The sequence below is a fragment of the Tamandua tetradactyla genome, chromosome X (genome assembly GCF_023851605.1).
Source record: "Tamandua tetradactyla isolate mTamTet1 chromosome X, mTamTet1.pri, whole genome shotgun sequence".
NCBI classification, from domain to species: Eukaryota; Metazoa; Chordata; class Mammalia; order Pilosa; family Myrmecophagidae; genus Tamandua; species Tamandua tetradactyla.
In genome coordinates this window covers 68,549,929-68,572,144 of record NC_135353.1, presented here as the reverse complement: position 1 = coordinate 68,572,144, position 22,216 = coordinate 68,549,929, and the positions used below count along the sequence as shown (strand labels likewise).

General features: G+C 36.5%; 1 protein-coding gene across 1 annotated transcript in view; it reads left to right on the top strand.

Annotated features, from left to right (window-relative positions):
• The window catches only part of FAM199X (family with sequence similarity 199, X-linked), a 38,378-nt gene that overhangs the window by 7,475 nt on the left and 8,687 nt on the right, over window positions 1-22,216 (top strand). The window contains exons 2-5 of the mRNA XM_077146167.1: window positions 6,017-6,236; window positions 19,518-19,667; window positions 19,911-20,072; window positions 21,225-21,491. Of these exons, the coding sequence (XP_077002282.1) occupies window positions 6,017-6,236; window positions 19,518-19,667; window positions 19,911-20,072; window positions 21,225-21,491 (799 nt within the window). The remainder of the gene's footprint in view (window positions 1-6,016; window positions 6,237-19,517; window positions 19,668-19,910; window positions 20,073-21,224; window positions 21,492-22,216) is intronic.

The following is a 22,216-nucleotide window of genomic DNA, read 5'->3' as shown; positions in this document are numbered from 1 at the left end:
GAGTGTGGGCCCCAGCAGGTTGAAAGACTTTCCTGTGAAGCTTCTGGGCTCTGCGTTTTTCCTATCCTGCCTAGCATGTGGCACTTGTCTGCCTGCAGGTCCCACCAACATCAGGTGATGTGTTACCTTTAACTTCAGCAGACTCTCCCTGCTGGGGCATGGTTGAGACAGAGGAGAGGTTGCAGGCTGGGTTTAATCACTTCACTTTTCCAGACCTTGTGGTCTGAATTCCTTGGGGGAGGGATTCCACCTGAGCTGGACCCCACCCCTGTCCTGGGGAAGGCACAGGCTCCAGACAAGCTCTCAAACAAGCTCTCAAACAAGCCTGTTTCTGCCTATGCCTCAGGCAGTGGAGCCCGTGAAGCCTTGCAGCTGTATCCAGGGAGTCATCAATCCGTAGAAACATAGCCGCAAAAGAGAAAAAGAAAAATCCTTTTCAGAACAGATTGCCAATCAAGAGCTTTAGTTGGTACATTGCTCTGTGTATCTCTAGGTCCTTTGTGTCCCCTCCTTTCCTGCAGGGCCCAGACCTTTTCAGAACCAAAAAATACCTGTATTTTTTTCTTTTTCCATCAGCCTCCTCTGCCCCAGGGCAAAAAACAGTGCCCTCTGGTTTTACTGGAGGTTCAGCTGTGCTGGGGGCCTATTTTTAGTAGTCAGAATTTGTTAATTAATTCCACAATTGGCGTTTGGTTGTGCTCAGCCCCTCCTGGTAGTAAAGTCTCTGTCCTTTCCCCTCTGGGAAGCAGCCTGTGGGGAAGGGGTGCCAACTGCTGTGGCTTGGGGAACTCACGGTTTTGGGGCGGCTCACAGCCTGTGCAGCTGGTCCAGACTGGAATACGTTGTTTGTCCGGTCACTGACGTGACCCCAACAGTTGTTCTGTACTGTGCCTGGCAATTTATTAGCTGCTGTGGAGGATGAACTAAATCCCAAACCTCGCTAAGTCACCATCTTGTCTAGGGATCAAGTTCTATGAGTTTTGATGAGTACATGATGTCGTGTATCCACCATTACTTTACCATACTGAATAGTTTTACTGCCCTAGAAATGTACTGTGTTCAATCTATTCATCCCTACCCCAACCCCTGCCAACCACTGATCTTTTTATTTTCTCTACAATTTTGCCTTTTCTAGAATGTCATAAAGTTGGAGTCATACAGTATGCAGCCTTTTCAGACTGACTTCTTTCTCAGTGCATACATACTTTATTTACTGGATTGATTTCCCCGTTTACTTTTCTTCATTTGCTTCCTTCTTGTTACCTGATAGAAAAACTGCAGAGATTGTTTAAATAATGCCCTTAATAAGGGTCCTGTGATAATTGCAATAATGCAATAATGTGACCTGACTCTTGGCCACATTTGCAATCTTCCTTAACTGAGAGGGTCACTGCACTATTGCTTATTGTCTATCCATCAGGTGTAATGCAGGCAGTGTGGTGATTAGAGTCACCTGTGCTTAGGTTAATCTTCCTTTAACACACCCAGTTTTCTAAGTATTCATACTTTCCTAGGATTGTCTTTTAGGATTTTATAACCAAGTTGGGTTTGTCTAGAATTTTGGGAAAATAAAATAAATTTCAATTGGCCAAAAAATGTAAATGATTTTCTTTAAAAATCTAAAATGTCAATATGGAACATATAAAGTACTTAAGACATTTTCTTTGGTTTTGGAGACAGGATTTTTTGATGTTAATAAGGGTTGTCTCTTTATTTACACTTCTGTCAGGGTTTGTTTTGTATGCTCACCATGTTAACCACTTTAATTCCTCCCACCACCACTAAAAGTGGATGTCATTTAGCAAACAGAAAAAAATATATAATGACATTGATAGGTCCTATGATTAAATTCTGAGATGAAGTAGGTTACTGTTAACTATCAGATATGTTATTCTCTTCATCTTTCGGGGGTGCATTAGTACTTTGACATTAAGCAGTTGTGAAAAGTGTGGGGGAGGACAGTGTCTTAACTTTTGTACACCTTATTGGCAGGATAGGAACTGAACTACTGTATTAACCAGTTACTCAGTTATGTGATTTTATGGCTCCATTTTCAATCGCCGTTAACCAAAACCAAAACAAAACAAAACAAAAAACCAATGCAACGATGCACCATTTGTGCCACTCACTGTTTTCCTGTCTAGATTTAGCAGTTAAAGGTGCGGAAGGAATTGTGGGTTGCAGGTGAGAGAACCACATTACATGAAAACAGGTAGGTAACAGAGGCAGAAGAACTTTGATTTGGGGATTTGATGACATAAGTTGAGAACGAGAGTCAGGCTTTGGGGAAATATCCAGGCTAGAAACAGATTTGGGAGTAATTAGAGCAAGAACTCCAGTAGCCTGATAGCAATGAAAAAACTGATTACAAAAGAGAGAGAAGAAACCTTTCAATACATTTACCAAGGAAAAGAAGATGTGATAATTTGAGAAGGGAGTGAGGGTTCCCTCATTTTTTGCTTTCTTTAGTTTTTAAGAGTAGAGATTTTACCTCCTTAGAAGTATCCTACAAAAGGAAAGAAGTTGAAAATACAAGAGAGGGTGGGATGGCAGAAGAATATTTCTTTTCATAAAAACTCATTATAGAACATTATGAGCATATTAAAAACTATAAAGACCACTCATGATCCCTTTCCTTAAAGATAATGGCTGTTCACATTTTAGTTTTGTTCCTTTAATCTTTTTTCTGTTCATATATAATTTTTAAAAATCAGAATTGTGGTATATATACAACTTGTGACAACTTTATTTGCAGTTATTGAGAGGTCTCTTTTCCAATAAATAGTATGAAAATAGGAATTTATTGATTAAATTTACCATTATTCAGCTAAGTTGAATAATTTATAAGTTGCCCATATTTTGGGAGCATTTATTTTCCCTTTTTTGGTCATTATAAATAAGATTGTGATGGACATGTTTATACATACATCTTTCTCCAAAATTTTTATTTGGGGACAGGGATAGGGTCCCAGAAAGAATATTATTGAGTCTGAAGAAATGACCCTTTTTTTAAGTTCTTAATATAGACATACTGCCAAATTGCTGCTCAGAAAGTTTTTCACTTTATACTCCCACCAGCAGTGGATAAAAGTTCTTCCTACTTTTCTTTCATCCACATTTTGTTAAAATAATGATAAAAATAATCTTTTCAAATTAGAAGATACAGAATTTTAAAAAGCCTGTAATAGTAAAAATACCGTTTTTGTTTTTAAATGATTTTTTCAGCTATGAGCTTGCCACTGTTAATTTTTTTAAAAAGGCAAAGATTTCTGAGAAAATCCAGAATCCTTTTATATAGTCATGAATCTGTAAAACTGAGGAACTTATTGGTTTTGCCCTAAGATCAGTGCACAAAACCAAGAAAATTCTTGACTCCCTTTTCTGTGATCTAATGATTAGCTTATTAAATATGGCATAGTTTTTAAAAAAGGAATGTTATGTTACTCATGGAGGGAAACAAATTCTGCAGAATTTTAAAAAATATTTTTATATCTTTCTTTTTAGAAAAGTTATAGGTTTATAGAAAAATCATGCAGAAAGTATAAAGTTCCCATATCCCCCTCACACATATATTTTTCCCTGTTAATACTTTCTGCAGGTTTTTTGCAAGCTGAAAAGCAATTCCCATTAAAATCAATTATCTAACAGCTTTTCCTGGCACCTAGTACATTACCTGGCACATAGAAGATATCTACTAAATGCTTGTTGAAAGTTAACAAAATCATATGCACTTTGAAGACACCAGAGAAAAAATAGTCTGCTTAGGACACGTGGAGATAAGATTTACTATCTCCAGGACAGAAATGGTGGTTGCTGTTCACAACTTTTATATTACCTTACTGCAAGATCTGGGCAGTTCAGTTAATTCTGTAAGGTATGCCAGGTTTGTTTTTTTGCTTGTTTGTTTTTTTTTTTTGTATGTCAGTTTTTTAAAGATGAGGATACTGCTACTTAGCAAGTGTGTGATGAAATTAAATAATATTACGAGGTATTCCAGGTTCCTTGGATGAAAAAAGTTATTTTTAAAGGTTATTCTATTTATATAATTGTATAGACATATGCTTTTGTATTTACTGAACTATAATAGTGTATGTGTGTGTGTGTGTGCGTGCACATGCATGTGTGTTTTAATATTTTAGACCTTCAGCTCAAAAGAAAGAGTGCTATACAATTATTTGGCTGCCCAAAGTTTATAACCCAAGAACTTCCAAATTTAGATTAACCATACAAAATAACAGGGGGAAGTTGAAAAGTGAGACATAATTCAAGAAAAACCGGATTTGAGGAAGAATGGGAAAGCACCTAATAAGAGATAAATAACAGACTTTTCTTTAGGAAGTGATTATTTTGGTAGCTTATTAGCATTGGAAATGCTAAATCATTATTTTAAGGATTAATTCCTTATGCTCTTGGGAAAGCAGTGAAAGTTATCTTTTCATAGCATGAAACAAGTGGAAATTTATAGAAAACAGATTGATAGATTTCAAGACCCAAAAGAACAATAACAAAAACCAGCAACCAAGAATCCTGTAACAGATGCCACAGACAAAAGGTTAGCATCCTTAATGCATATAGAACTCTTACAAAATCAATAAAGAAAATATTAACACCTAGCACTGTAGCAAAATGTTTAATAAATATTTAAATTTTGATTTTGCTAGTAACCAAAGAAATAAAAAAATGCTCTTCTGTCAGGTAGGTAAAAATTAAAATAAAACAATCAATATTTAATAAAAATAAACATAACAGTGCTGTTAAGGGTTTAGTGATATGAACATATGGGGAGTATAAATTGGTACAATCTTTCAAAAAGATATTTGACTAGATGTACCGAGAACCTTACAAATGTTAATATTCTTTGATCTAGTACTTTCCTTTCAAGTAATCTACCCTGAGACAAAATATATTTAAAGGAATCATTGCAAGCAAAAAGGCTCATGTCATTATTATTTATAATAGCAAAAAATAAGTAAGCGAAATCACTTAACTCTGTTATTGGAAGAATAAGGTAACAAATTATGATACATTCAATCACTGGAATATTATATAATATTAAAATGTTTTCAAGTAATACACTTGGGAAAATGTTCAATATAGAATGTTAAGTGAAAAGAAGCAGGATATATGCAGAATGACTGCTAATTCTGTAAAATAAATAAATATATATGTATATATGTAGGAAGAAGTGCCAAAACATAAAAGGTTAGTTATTTGGGAATGGAATTGTTAGTCATTTAAATTTCTTTCACTCTTTACTTACCCCAAAATCTTTATGATGAGCCCGTACAACTTCAATATGTTAAAGTTATTTAAGTATAAGAAATACTTTTTGAACTTCTACCTGTGTACTTTATAGGCGCTTTTCTCCTGTAATGGCTCACTGTAATAATGCCCCACAATAAATAGCTGTCATGTGATAAGGACTATGTGCGCATTCTCATTTTTAAATATTTAAATAATCCCATTTAAAGATGATGCAGGCTTGGAGAGGTTGTCATTTGCTTAAAATCAAAAAGCTTGAAAGTGACGGAGCAAGAATTTGAACTCAGTCTCACTCCAGAGCTTACTCCTAACCATTATGCTATATGTTTTGTTTATGGACAAAGGTTTACCTTATTCCTTTTTTAAGCACATTTTTCTTTTTTTTAAATTTTCATTTAAAAAATTTTTCAGATGTATATAGAAGTAGAGAGGATAGTATACTGAGCCTATGTGCCCTACCCAGCTTCAATAATTATTCACATATGGCATATTCACATATCCATCATCTCTACTCCTACCTGTTCCCTAACACTCTCCTTATTATTTTGAGCCATATTCATTCACAAATATATTTCATTCATAAATATTTCAGTATATATCCTTAAAAAATAAGGACTCTTTTAAAAATAATCATTATCACACATAGAACTATATTCATATTTCTTATAAATATCATAAGTGTCATGTTAATATCTTAGCATTATGTGCATGCTCTAGTTACTGTTGTGATTTCTTTTGTGTTGTGTTTTTGAAGGTGGAACTTAACTTCTTGTGGAACAAGTGTTGCCAGCTCAGAGTGCAGTGAGGAACTGTTTTCATCAGTTTCTGTTGGAGATCAAGATGATTGCTATTCACTGTTAGATGATCAAGACTTCACATCTTTCGATTTATTCCCTGAGGGGAGTGTCTGCAGTGATGTCTCTTCTTCTATTAGCACTTACTGGGACTGGTCAGACAGTGAGTTCGAATGGCAGGTAGGTTTTATTTTCTTTCATTGGCAGCATTACTACATAAATAGAAGTATGAATTTCTATTTTGATGTTTCTTCTCTACCTCAAAGTAAATTACTTTTTTTTTTTTTTTACATGGGCAGGCACCAGGAATTGAACCCGGGTCCTCGGGCATGGCAGGCAAGCATTCTTACCTGCTGAGCCACCGTGGCCTGCCCTCAAAGTAAATTTCTTGAGTGTTTTTATTCTATCTTGATAATTCTTTGGTAGCATTTTTGTCAGGTTAAGAGCTAGATGAAATATGTATCCTTTAATTTTGCTAATGTTCCTTTTAGTCTTCTGATACTACGGGTGCCTTTTGTAGATGCTCATGTAATTTAATACTTGTATAATGCTATTATTATATATCATCAGTACCTTTCTATGCATGTACCCAAGCAAATTACTCTTTTTTGATTATTTTTTTTAAATACCAATAAACACCAAACAAACGCAAACATTCTTAACTTTTGATTGTTCCGTTCTACATATATGATCAGTAGTTCACAATATCATCACATAGTTGCATATTCATCATCATGATCATTTCTTGGAACATTAAGCAAATTACTCTTACTACATTATAGCAAATAAACTTTATGTCCTTAAAGGACAAATCTTCACATTAGGGTTATGCTATATATATCTAAGATTATAAATCATTATTGCCATAAATACATAATTTTTGGCTCAGTTATCAGGAATATAGTATAATATCTCATTTTGTATTCTCTGTGTATATAGCTGCTCTTTGCCTGACAGTGCTTTTTCTTTTCATGGCACATATACCTTGTGAAATACCTTTGTGGCAAATTGTTTGAAAATGCTGCTTTATAATTAGTGTAATCTGTCAGAAAATTGTGCTAATGCAATATCCATTTCCTGATGTAAAAGACAATGACATTAAAAAAAAGCTTTTCTTGCACACAGTAAATGTTCAAAAGCCAACTAAGTAGTCCATGTGGTATTCTAAAAGAGGGATCAAATTTTTTTTCAGACATTTTTTATTGTAAATATCAAATAATACAGAATGGCGTAACAGCACGTTTACCACTGTTAAGAGCTCATGCAGATACAAGTATGCGTGTATACAGTCAAAAATATACACACACACACACTTCAGCTAGTTTTCGCCCTTGGCTTTTTTCCAGCCAGTCTGCGTCATTCTTTTTGATAACTGCATCATAATTTAATCAGTTCCCCAATGGTAGAAATTTAGATTGATTTCAGTTTTTTGCTGTTATAAATAGTGCTGCACTGAAAATCAAGATACATTTTCTTAAATCTTTTTAAATTGTATAGTATAACATATATACAAAGCAAAGAAAGAAAAAAGCAATAGTTTTCAAAGTACTCTTCAACAAGGGGTTACAAGACAGATCCCAGAGTTTGTCATGGGCTACCATACGATCCTCTCATATATTTCTGTTTAGCTGCTCCAGAATATTTAAGTCCAGAGGACTTAAATATTTTATTATCATCACAATTGACCTTTTTCCTCCCTTTTTTTGTGAAAAATGACATATATACAAAAAATCTATAAATTTCAAAGCACAGCACCACAATTAGTTGTAAAACATATTTCAGAGTTTGACATGGATTACAGTTTCACAATTTTAGGTTTTTACTTCTAGCTGCTCTAAGATACTGGAGACTAAAAGAGATATCAATTTAATGATTCAGCATTCATTTTCATTTGTTAAATCCTATCTTCTCTGTATAACTCCACCATCACCGTTGATCTTTTCATCCCTCTCTTTAGCGGTGTTTGGGCTATGGTAATTCTGAATTTTTGATATTGGAAGAATCTCTCACTAACATAGAGTAGGGAGATGAAACTATTTGATGTTCTGGAGAGGCCGGGCTAGGTTTCAGGACTTACTTGGACCAGGGACACATCTGGAAGTTGTAGGTTTCTGCGATGTTTCTCTAGTGCCGGGAACCTTTGTGGAATCTTATATATTGCCCTAAGTGTTCTTTAGGATTGGCTGGAATGGTCCTGGTTGGTGGTTGGCAGGTTATGATAGGTAGCAAGGTCTACCTGAAGCTTGCGTAAGAGCAGTCTCCAGAGTAGCCAGCCTCTTGACTCTATTTGAATTCTTTCTGCCACTGATACCTTATTACTTACATTTCTTTTCCCGCTTTTGGTCAGGATGGAATTGTTGATCTCATGGTGCCAGGTCTGGATACCTCCCTGGGAGTCATCTCCCACATCACCAGGGAAACTTTGACCCCTGGATGTCATGTTCCATGTAGGGGGGAGGGCAATGATTTCACTTGCAAAGTTGGGCTTAGAGAGACTGAGGCCACACCTGAGCAACACAGAGGTTCTCCAGAGGGGCAGGGGTAGCCCAGGTATGGAGGCCAATTCCTGCAGCCTTTATGCATTGGCAGCAGCCTGCAAGGAACAGGGAGGGGGAGGCAGTGTTCAGGAGGGGTGCTGGAGAGGTGGGCTGGGCTGCACATTGGGTGGGGGTGTGGGGTAGGCACGTGCACGGGGGGCTGATGGGGTGGGGGTGCCTAGAGCACAGGGAATGGGAGTGGTGATGGGGTTCGGGGGTGCAGGGCGAGCCACTGGCCATGGGGCTGTGCTGGCAAGGGCAGTGTACCCAAGGAAGGTGGCCTGGCCACCCCCCAGTCCCATGGTCCAGTCCATGCACCCCCGCAGTTTCTGCGGCTCCATGCCTCCACGCTAGGCCTCTGCCCTCCACCTTTCAGTTCCTTGGCCTCTGCAACCAGGGCTTCCTCATGTGGCTCAGAAGGTTCTCTCAGATCAGCCGTACCCCTTAATCACAACCCCAGTTGCCCTCCCATTCCCCCTCCAACCCCTCCATGGAACAGGGCCAAGCTTGAGGCAGTCTAGTTGGCCATCTTCCTGGAAGCGTAAGATAAGTTTATTTTTTTAAATATTTTTATTGTATGCATCAAGCAATCACAAACATTCCTGACATACAAACCTTCCACACATGGTGTATATTCAGTGGCCCACAACACCACCACACAGCCGTGCACTCACTACCATGATCACCCTCCAGAACATCCACATCTCTCGGGCAGAAGAAACAAGAAAAAAGTCATACATGCTACATACACTCCCCACTGAGTACCTCAGTCCATTCAGTTCACTGCAACCTTTGCTCCTCCACCATCTGTCCACTCTTTATCCATGTTTTTCACCCATCCATCCACAGCATAGACAAAGGAGTACCAGACACAAGGCCCCTACAAATCACACAGCCACACTGCAAAATCTATATCACTACACAATCATCTTCAAGAAACATGGCCACCCGAATACAGCCCCGCAAGACCAGGCAACCCCCTCCAGCCACTCCAACATACTACAAATCAAAAAGGGACATCCATACAATGCACAGAAAACCCCAGGACACCTCCTGACTCCATCTAAAATCCCCCAGACACTTCACTTTGTGCCATCTCCCTCCTCCCTCCCCTGGATGAGAAGGTCCCCTCAATCCCCAAATGCTGAGTCCCAGCCCATCCCAGGATCCCCATCCCATGTCACCAGGGAGGCCCACACCCCCAGGGGTCATGTTCTACCTAGAGGGGTGACTGTCCATGCAATCTTTATTTATTTATTTTTGAAACAGCCACATACAAACACAAACATTCTTATCATATGATCATTCCATTCTTGTTATATAGTCAATAAATCACAATATCATCACAGTTGTATATTCATTGTCTCATGATCATTTCTTAGAACATTTGCATCAATTCAGAAAAAGAAATAAAAAGAAAACAGAAAAAAATTCATACATACCATACCTCTTACCCCTCCCTTTCATGATCACTAGCATTTCAATCTATTAAATTTATTTTAGCATTTGTTCCCCCTATTATTTATTTATTTTTAATCCATATGTTTTACTTGTCTGTCGGTAAGGTAGATAAAAGGAGCATCAGACACAAGGTTTTCATAATCACACAGTCACATTGCAAAAGCTATATAATTATACAATCATCTTTAAGATGGCTACTGGAACACAGCTCTACGTTTTCAGGTAGTTCCCTCCAGCCTCTCCATTACACCTTAACTAAAAAGGTGCTACTAAGATAAGGTTTTAAAGAAGAAAAAATAATCTGCAACCTGTCCATTTTTATATTTTATATTATTTCAAATGCTTCTATGTTATATATGTATCAATTAAAAAATTTTTTTCTTATCTATGTTGTATGTAGTTACAAATACGTTTGGATACAAAAATTTCAAATCCATATAAAATATTCACCATTTTAATAATTTTGAAGTATACAATTTTGTGATTGTAGTGTATTCACAAATGTTGTGCAGCCATCACCACTAATACGTTTCCATTTCCATTACCCCAAAAAAGAAACCCTGTACGTATTGGCATTTAGTCCCAGTTCCCCTATTTCCATCCCCTGACTTACACGAATCTACATTTTCTCTCTCATTCTGCCTATTCTGGACGTTTGATATATATCGAATCATTCAGTATTTGTGGCCTTTTGTGTCTGGCTTCTTTGACTTAGCATAATGCTTTCAAGGTTTATCTCTGTTGTACTTCAGTCCCTCTTATGGCTTATAAATTCCATTGTTTGAACATACCACATTTTATTTATCCATTTTTATCAGATGATAAGCTTTGGTTAGTTTCCATTTCTTGATTATCATGAATAATGCTGCTGTGAACATTGAGGAACATTTTTATGTGGACCTATGTTTTCGTTCCTCTTGGGTATACACCTAGGAGTAGAATTGCTGGGTCGTATGATAACTGTGTTTAACTTTTTTTTTTTTGGCATAGGCAGGCCCCGGGAATCGAACCCAGGTCTCTGGCATGAACTGTGTTTAACTTTTTGAGGAACTGCCAGATTTTTCCAAAGTGGCTGTAACATTTAATATTCCCACCAGCAATGTACGAGGATTGCAATTTCTCTATATCATCTCCAACCCTTGTTATTATCCATATTTTGTATTTTAGGTATAAAGTAGTATCTCATTGTAGTTTTAAGTTGCATTTCCCTAATAACTAATGATCCTGAGCATCTTTCATGTGCTTGCGGGACAGTAGTATGTCTTCTTTTGAGAAATGTCTATTCAAATCCTTTGACCCTTTCTTAAATTGTGTTATTTGTCTTCTGTTGAATGCTAAGAGTCCTTTATGTATTCTGAACACTAGACCCTTATCAGATGTGTGGATTTGCAGATATTTTCTTGCATGCTGTTGGTTATCTTTTTACTTTCTTTTTTTTTTTTTTTTTTTTTTTTTTTAAAGGAAAGACAGAGAGAAGGAAGGAAGGATAGAAGGAAGGAAGGAAGGAAGAAAGGGAAACATTTTTAAACATTTTCTTGTTTTATTGTATTCTGTTTCTCCGTTTTTGTTACATGGGCTGGGGCCCGGAATCGAACCGAGGTCCTCCGGCATAGCAGGCAAGCACTCTGCCCGCTGAGCCACCGCGGCCCGCCCCTCTTTTTACTTTCTTGGTAGTGTCTTTTGACGTACAAAAGTTTTTAATTTTGATGAGATCCAAATTATCTATTTTTCTTTTGATTGCTTGTGCTTTTAGTGTCATATCTAAAAATCAAACCTTTTGCCTAATCCAAGGCCTCTCAAATTTTCATCTCTGCTTCCTTTTAAGAATTTTAATTCATATATTTGATCTATTTTGAGTTAATTTTTGCCTTTGTGTGATAGAAGATCCAACCTAATTCTGTTTGATTGTTGTATATCCAGTTGTCCCAGCACTATTTGTTGAAAAGACTTCTTTCTCCATTGGATGGTGTATTAGTTAGGGTTCTCTAGAGAAACAGAATCAACAGGGAACACTCACAAATATAAAATTTATAAAAGTGTCTCACGTGCTCATGAGAACACAGTCCAAAATCCACAGGGCAGGCTGTGAAGCCGACGATTTCAATGGAGTGTCTGGATGAACGCCACAGGAGAGGCTCGCTAGCCGAAGCAGGAAGAGAGCCCGTCTCTTCTGAATCTTCCTTAAAAGGCTTCCAGTGATTAAATTAAGCATCACTCATTGCAGAAGACACTCCCTTTGGCTGATTACAAATGGAATCAGCTGCAGATGCAGCTGATGTGATCATGATTTAATTTTATGAAATGTCCTTATGGCAACAGACAGGCTGGCACTTGTCCAACCAGAGAAACAGGTACCACCACTTGGCCAAGTTGACACATGAACCTGACCATGACAGATGGTCTTGGAAGCCTTGCTGAAGATCTTTTGATCTTGGATATGGGAGGTTATTTTTGAACTCTCAATTCTGCTCTATTGGTCTATATGTTTATCCTTATAGTCAGTACCAGACTGTTTTTGATTATTCTAACTTTGTGGTAAGTTTTGAAATAGAGAAGTGTGTGTCTTCCTACTTTGTTCTTCTTTATCAAGGTGGTTTTGTCTGTTCTGGCTCCCTTGCAATTCTATATGAATTTTGGGATCAGTTTGACCATTTTTGCAATAAAAAGGCAGTTGATATTTTGAGATTGCATGTAACCTGTAGATCACCTTGAGGAGTATTGCCGTCTGAGCAATATTGTCTTCTAATCCATGATCACAGAATGGGATGTCTTTCCATTTATTTAGGTCTTTAATTTCTTTCAATGATGGTTTTTAGTTTTCAGCGTAGAAGTCTTATACTTCCTTGGTTAAATTTAGTCCTAAGTAATTTATTCTTTTTGATGCTTTCATAGATGGAATCATTTCCTTTTCATTGCTGGTATATAGAAATACAGCTGACTTTTGTATATTGATCTTGTATTCTGCAACTTTGCTGAATGCTCTTATTGGCTCTAACAGTTTGTGTCTGGCATGCAGAGTCTTCAATATATATGAATATATATGAAATCATGTCACCTGCAAATAGGGATGGTCTTACTTCTTCCTTTCCAGTCTGTATGCCTTTTATTTCTTTTCCTTGCCTAATTGCCCTGCTAGCACTTCCAGTACAACTTTGACTAGAACTGGTGAGAGTGGACACCCTTGTCTTGTTCCTGATCTTAGGTGGAAAGCTTTCAGCCTTTAATCATTCAGTATGATGTTAGCTGTTGATTTTTCATAGAGACCCTTTATCAGGTTGAGGAATTGACTTTCTAGTCCTAGTTTGTTATGTTTCTGTCATGTAAGGGTTTGGGGTTTTGTCTAATGCTTTTTTCCCACATCTATTGCGATGATCATGTGTTTTTTCCCCCTTTAATTCTATTAATATGGTATATTACATTGATTTTTGTATGTTGAACCATCCTTCATTCCTGGAATAAATCTCACATGGTCATGGCATATAAGACTTCTAACATGCTGCTGGATTTGATTTGCTAGTATCCCACTGAGGATTTTGCATCTATATTCATAAGGGATACAGGTGTGTAGTTTCCTTATGATATCTTTGTCTGTCTTTGATATCAGGATAATAGTGGCCTCATAGAAAGAGTTAGGAAGTGTTCCTTCCTTTCCTAGATAAAACTTTGTAATACGCTGTGGTAATTAGAGTCATTTGTCAACTTGGCCAGGTGAATGTGCCTAGTTTTGTTGCTGCAGACATGAGCCAATGATACGTGAACCTCATCTGTTGCTAATTACATCTGCAGTCAGCTAGGAGGCATGTCTGCTGCAATGAATGACGTTTGACTTAATTGGCGGGTGCTTAAATGAGACAGTGCAACATAGCACAGCCAAAGCAGCTCAGCATACCTCATCTCAGCACTCACAGCTCAGCCCAGGCCTTTGGAGATGCAGAAAGAAATCACCCTGGGGAAAGTTGTTGGAACCTAGAGGCCTGGAGAGAAGACCAGCAGAGACCATCCTGTGCCTTCCACATAAGAAAGAACCTCAGTGGAAAGTTAGCTGCCTTTCCTCTGAAGAACTAACAAAATAAATCCCCTTTTATTAAAAACCATTCCAGCAGCTAGCAAACTACAACATACGCTTTTCTTATTTAATTTATCATGATTTTTATCATGGTATTTTCAATAACTGCAGTTTTTCTGCTAGGTGTATCAGAAATTATGAAACTATTCCTTCTCTTTTACATCTGTTTCAAAATTTTTCTATGGTGGATAATACAACAAGCATCTTGTATGTGTACCTTTTATTCTCAGTGACTCTTTTTTAAAGTGCTTGCTTTGTTTTTAAAATTAAACTACAGAGTGGTGCCCGCCTAGTTCAGTGGTAGAATTCTCACCTGCCATGCAGGAGACCTGGGTTCAATTCCAGGCCCTTGAACTTCCCCCCAAAAACAAACAAACCAAACAAACAAAAAAATTCAATAAATGGCGCTGCAATAATGGGATACTCATGTGAGAAAAGAATGAAATGTGACCCCCGCCATATAGCATACAAAAAAATCAAACTACAAGGATTCTTAATAAAATATAATCAGATGGAGTTCTAGTAATTCTGAAAAAAATATTTTTCTGCTTGTTTCATGTGCTGTATTTAGCATTCTTATCATTCATAATGTTGCAGGATAGCAAGCATGTTTTGCTTTTAGTTGCTGGTTTCTTTACTCATTTCATGAGTAGTCAAAGTAGAAAACTATCCCCACCCACTCACTGTTAATGTACGTGAGTGATTATGACATCAGAACAGAAATCAAGCCTGCCTTAGTAATGTGTTTTCCCACTTCTGAAATTCGAGTATGGGTACTCTGTTACCATGGATATTTGCTATTTAAATATGCTGAAAGGTTAAAATGCTCTTTTGTGTTTGAAGAAGGAGAGGCCTTCTATCTCTGTTTGAGGGACTTCATAATGATACACAATAAATTATCCAAGAGGATAATTACAAAGTATATGTTAGGATTAATGTAGGCTAAAAATTGTTTACTGTAGTTCAAAAATTCTTATTACCTCTGTTGTGATAAAACATGCATCTATTTAAATCTTTTTTTAACCAGATGTTTCAGTTACTATGAAAATAAATATTAATCATTCACATAGATTCTCTGGAAAGAGAAATATTAACTACTTGATATGGCAGACTTTTCTTGGCGGGAGAGGGGTGGGTGCGTGGTCTGGGAATCAAACCTGGGTCTCCTGCATGGATGGAAAGCATTCTACCTCTGAACCAGATATGGCAGACTTTTTTAAACCAGTATTTTTATTGACAAATCTTCACATACATACAATCCATATATGGTATGAAATCAGTGGCTCACAGTATCATCACATAGTTGTGTATCCATCACCATGATCATTTTCAGAACTTTCGCATCACCCAAAAAAAAATAAAAAGAAAAAACTCATACGCTCCATATACCTTACCCCTCCCTCTCGGTGACAAATAATAGTATTTCTATCTACCCAATTTATTTTACCCCTTATCCCACCTATTATTTATTTATTTTTTATCCATTTTTTTTTTTTGCTCATCTGTCTATACCCTGAGTAAAAGAAGCATCCACAATGGTTCCACAATCACACAGTTACTTTGTAAAAGCTATATCATTATACAATCCTCTTCAAGAATCAAGGCTATGGGAACACAGCTCAACAGTTTCAGGTCCTTCCCTCCAGGCATTCCAATACACCATAAACTAAGAAGAGATATCTATATAATGCATAAGAATAACATCCAGAATAGCCTCTCGACTCTGAAATCTCAGCCGCTGAACCTTTATTTTGTCTCATTTCTCTCTTCTCCCTTTTGGTCAAGAAGGCTTTCTCAATCTCTTGATGCTGTGTCCCGGGTTATCCCGGGATTTTTGCCCCATGTTGCCAGGGAGATTTAGACCCCTGGGAGTCATGTCCCATGTAGGGGGCAGAGCAGTGAATGCACCTGGATATGGCAGGCTTTTAATTTAGTTTAAAGTAACATCTTAGTTTTTGCTCTGCTGATATTTTTCTTTTTTAGAAAATTTTTTTCTATTTTTGAGCAGGAAAGCATAGAAAACTTACAGTGTGAATGAGTAATTCAGTTGTCACACTTGAAAATGAGGTGTGATTTGAAATTACGCATCAGCTGTTACAGAAATGGGCTTACTCATACAATTCTGCTGCATCTTGCAGAAAACATGACAGCAATTTGATTTAATTCTCCCTGCTTGTCACAGTTGCTGATTGTAATATAAATATGCCAAGTATTGTTGTCCATGATAAATGTGGGATGCGAATTATTGTCTTTTCATTCTGAAATATATTATCAGTTATAAAATGGATAATTGCTGACCTAATAAATATACAAGAGCCCATATAATTAATTCTGCTGTACATCTGCTGCTCTAAACCCATGTCTCCTATTGACTACTTGACATTTCCACTTGGATGACCTTATTATTTAATGCCAACCTATTATCTCTTGCTGGGTCCTTGTTCAGTAATGCAGTTTTCAATTACATGGAAAAAACTAGATTCTGCTTTATGACATATCTTATAGTGTAGTGAAAAATGACTCTTGTCTGTTCAGAGGACATTTGCACTTGCTTCTCCCATTGTCACCATGAACTGTGCCTATTTCACATTACATATTTCTCTCGTTCCAAATGACCTGCCTGGTGAGACTGCCTTGTTTGAAAGTACTGGACTTGTGTCATACTTAAGTTCTGCCACTACTTGTATGACCCTCCCTGAACATTATTTTCTCTTATTTGTAAAATTGGGATGTTGGGCTAGAAAATCTATAACCCTGATTTAGTTCTCTTGCTGTAAATATTGAGGTCTTCAAGTACATCATCCTATGTGGGTTGCATGGCTGAAATGTCACCAGTTTTCTCCAGTCTCAACATGTAATCATTGACTATTACCTTTATCTATTTGGTCATCTAAAAGCAGCTTTGTAATTTTTATATAGAAATTTTGCCTTCCATTTTTACTTGTCTTAGCCCAGGCCTAGATCACAAGAGCTTCATGTCTAAATCCAATCTTTCCTCATTCCATTTTGTCTCCATACTGACTTTTTAAAACTAATCTTCCTTCAAAACCAATTTCATCAAGTTACTTCTTCTGCTTAGAAAATGTTGTCGGCCCACTTCTACATACATACAACAGCTTCTGGCTCTTCTGTTAAACTTTCAACACTGTAAGCATAGATTTTCTGTTTTAATCATATTGGTCTCCTTAACTTTACCCTATTCTCTTTATCTGATGCCTTTTTCCCCCCTTCTGCAATCTGAAAGTCTGCCCTGTGAAACTTAACCCGGTCACTTCAGCAACATGTAGCATTTTCTGAGGGTTTATGCTACTGTTAGGGTCCAAAACCATGGCAAGGGCTGGAAAAAGAAAAATGACATGTTTTTATTGAGTATCTCCTATGTGCCAGACATGCTATTTCATTTAAACTTCTCAGTAATCTTTTGAGGCGAACGGTATTAACCACCTTTTACTGAAGACACTGAGGCTCAAAGAAATGAATTAACCTACCCAAGATCACAGGACTAATGAATAATAGAGCTGGGATTTGAACTCTGTCTGGGTGGTTTTTGCTTCAGTGTACCAAAATGGCCAAATAACTATTAATCACCTTTTTCTTTTTTTTTTACAACCCCCTACCCCAAATAAACAGAAAAGCACAAATTTAAGTGCTTAGCATGTAGCTTGACAACTATCAGATATTCACTACAGATTTAGATGAAAAATTTTCTTTAAATTCCAAAGTATAGGTATTTTGGGAGTTCTTTCTCCACCACATTTATCAAAGGAGCTTGAAGTAGGGGAGGCTTTTCATCTGTTAAGGAGTATCTTATCTTGTTTTAGGGACCTAAGAGAAATCTTTAATGTAGTGATGACGTTATTTGAAGGCTTTCAAAGGGAAAATAGCACAACATTTTCTTTTGCCATTATAAAGGCTGAAAACAGAGACGGCCTGTACGTATGTATTTAGCAATCCTTTTGTAACACCAACTAGATAATGTAGGGCTAAAGGTAAACCATTAAAGCAGTATTATTTAAGGAGATTTTAAAGGAAGTCAAACAAATTGTTGGAAGTCATGTATGCACTTGGATTCGTCAAAGTGAAAATGTGGCTTTAAGAGTAGTAGTTACTTAAAAGGTGTAGAAAGAATGCTTTCTCTCTGACTTAGACAATTTCATTCTAAACTGCATGTTTCACCATGCGTAATGATCAGCTCCATTTTTGTGGCTTCACTCTTCAGTCTTTGATGTGATTCACTCTCCAATTTTCCTGCCTGCTGTCCTTTGTGGCTCTCCTAACGTTTAGTCCTGCACCTTCAACCTGCTACTAGATATTTCCATTGATGACCTGTTATGCCAAACTGAGCACTCATCATGTGCTAGGTTGTATGATTTTATATTTGTGCCATTGTCTTATCTTATCAAATAGAGTGTAAAGTCCATGACTTAACATGCCTTTGTATCCCCTATGCCTAGTATGATGCTATATAATCAGTGGATTGCAACAATCCTTGTGAATGAAGTAATTCTTATATTTTGTAACTTCAAAAGCCTAGTAATCATCCAGAGTTCAGATATAATTACAAAATCTATACAACCAAAAACAACAAAATAGATACTTTTTTGTACCCTGTAAATATGAAATCAATGTCTTTGAAAATTACATACTCCTTGTCGGAGAAAAGGATTTTATCTTTTTAATGAGTGACTTATTTTCATTTAAAGTTAAACCCATTGTAATTAGCAATATGTACTGGTTTTTAATAGGTAATATAAAATTATAGTATGTGTTTTTTGCTGTTTGTCTCACTTAAACTGATTTGAATTTCTTTGTGTTAGGTTTTTGTATATTTCTCTTCTGTATACACTTTGTCACCATTTTTTTCTAATTTTTCTTTTATAATACTTCTGGTCTTAAAAATGTTTTTGCTTTATATTAACAGCATCTTTTAGATTATTTTGTTGCGTGGAGCTTACTGATACAGACTTGATGATAAGGACCATGACTTATTTAATTATCTTTATATTGGCAGTGTCTGGCAAAAAGGCAGTTAGTTAGTGTCAGATCACTTGGCTCTTCTGAGCTGTAGACCTGTGCTCCTTTTTCATTATGCTGTGTGCGTCCTAATGTGTATTCACATTATAAATTTAAAACCTTAATGATGATTAACTCTTAAGTTAACATTTTAACAACTTTTGATGATGATTTTAAGTGTTCAGAAAATATCTTTCGTTGATGAGTGAACATATAAAACAAGAACACTTATGTTGCTGCTTTGTCTACACTAGGCATGGATAAAAATTAATGTTTCTCATTCTTTATTTGCTGGGAGTCTTACATTAAAGTAACTTTTAATCATTGTGAAATATGCTGTGATCTGTATTAAAACATTTTTCCCTACCCCTCATTTTTATAAAGTTACCAGGCAGTGACATTGCCAGTGGGAGTGATGTCCTTTCTGATGTCATACCCAGTATTCCAAGTTCACCTTGCCTGCTTCCTAAAAAGAAAAACAAGCACCGGAATTTAGATGAACTTCCTTGGACTGCAATGACAAATGATGAGCAGGTAGAGACTTGTCATTCTTAATTAAAAGTATGTATGTGGAGAATATGTGAACCTCAATTTATTGCCCATGTGAAAATATGTGGTAAGTATAGATAGCTTAGTAAATTTGAATTTGAGCTTTAGCTGCTTTATAGGAAACAAGTATAATATTAAGTGCTTCTGATATGTAAAGTATATTATAAATGACATACTAAAATCAGAGGTTTTTAGCTTTGATGTTTGTTGTAATTTTTCATCACGTAGGTGGAATATATTGAGTATCTGAGTCGTAAAGTCAGTACTGAGATGGGTCTTCGAGAGCAACTTGATATTATTAAAATCATTGATCCTTCTGCTCAAATCTCCCCTACAGACAGTGAGTTTATTATTGAACTTAACTGTCTTACAGATGAAAAGCTGAAGCAGGTATGTAAAGGAAAAAAACACATTGTACAGCTATTAAAAATACCATACTGTGTTATAAAATGTATATTTGAATAACCATTTTAAATACATAGATAATTAAGGTCGAAATCACCCCTAGGATATGTAATATTAGGAAAAATGACAGTAATATTAGAGAGCACATTGGGGTCTTAAAAGGTACATTCACCTACCAGCAGTACCTTTCTAGAATCAATGTGAATCTAGACCTCCTCATCAGTTGTGTAGACTTGAAACTTAATTTTACCCCTTAAGAGGTGGTTAGGCTAGAGTATACATCGTTTCTAACTCAGTTTACAAGAGATGGAATGACAGAATCAAAATACTGATTAATGAGAGCTATACTTTGGTGAACATCTGAACAGATGGATCTGAGTAGTTTTATAGAATAATTGAACCCAGCTATGGTAAAACCTAGTAAAATTTCCCTGTACCACTCTGAAATGTGCGTTTCTGGTATCTCCTAATACAGACTTTTCTGCTTTCTTTTTCTCTGGTACATGGATGAATACTCATGTTCTTAAGTTCTGCTTTCTTGTTTGTTTGTTTTTTTGCATTTATCATCATTCACGAAAAATTTTCTGTCATTTCAGTATTTTCTCTCAATGGACATCCTATAATTTTATACATTCCATTCTAGATCATTTTCCATTGGTCTGGTAAATTGATGCTGTACATTTGAAGGCAGGTACCTTTGGCCCTTAGCTTAATATTTAGGAAATACCCTTGTCTTAAATATAATCAGCAACTTAAATCATCTTAAGTGAAGACTTTTAAACTATGCCTAATCTCATCTATTTTATTTTATGGTTAGCTTCTATTTCAGAGTGCTATTTTCTTAAAACCCTAAATTCTGGAGGCCAGTAGCCTTCCATTTACTAACTGTTTTATGTGCTTTTACAATTTAGCTCCACATTGTATTTTCTAGAATTTTGAACACTGTCAGTGTTTCTAGTACTTGTTTTTTGTATTTAGAGATTTCTGTTGCCCTTATAGTCTGCCTTTATGCATTTATAGCACTTTTGACAACTTTTAATTAAGTACAGTATTCTCTTTTTTTCTTGTGTTATCCAGCGTTTTGAGGGTAGAATGTCAAGGTACGACACTAACTACTTTTTGTCTCTGTGTTCCAAGGTCAGAAACTATATCAAGGAGCATAGCCCTCGCCAACGACCTGCAAGAGAGGTCTGGAAAAGAAGCAACTTTAGTTGTGCAAGCACCAGTGGAGTGAGCGGTGCCAGTGCCAGTGCCAGCAGCAGCAGTGCCAGCATGGTCAGTTCTGCAAGCAGCAGTGGGTCCAGTGTTGGAAACTCTGCTTCAAACTCCAGTGCCAACATGAGTCGAGCACACAGTGACAGCAACCTGTCTGCAAGTGCAGCAGAGCGGATTCGGGATTCAAAAGTAAAATGTCTAATCAATACAAAGCTTTACCTTTCAATATTAACATGAGTATTCCTTCATATACATTTCTGGAAGAGTTAAAATTATCCTACTTTCTAAATGCCTGTGGGTTTTGGTTTTGATTGAACAAGGAGGATGCTCTGCTGTTCAACAAAGCCCTCTAGGTTGAGTGCTGTGAAATACTTTTTTTTATCTATAACCTTAACATATTTAATGTTACCTGATTTTTGCATCTGTTTTAAGCAAGATAAATTGAGGGAAATAATGAATGATTCTCAAATTGCAATATTGACTGCAACTTACTACCGAGTGAATCTCATTATGTTACTGATGTTGCTGTCTATTAGCTCCGAAGAATGTTCTGTATGACTTTGGGGTGTATTAAATGTTTTCTTAATGCTTTAATCTTGACTGTCTCTTCTTAGCAAATTTTAAAATGTAATAGTGTCTTTTAAAATGTCTTTCTATTCTTTTCACAGCTGAAAACATTCTTTATAATGTTGTTGGGCACTTTTTTAAAACAGAAGGTAGAAATATATACAGAATAGTTCTGTGATGCTTAGTAGGGGTGTCCGGTTCCTTGTAGTGACAACAGTCTGGGGCCAATTTAAGAATAATAAGGAAATCTCTACAACTCTTTGGGTACCTATTGGTGACCTTGAGATACCCAATGTTCCTTCACTGGCTCTTACCAAAGTAGCAGAAATACAGCCAGGTTTTGTTGG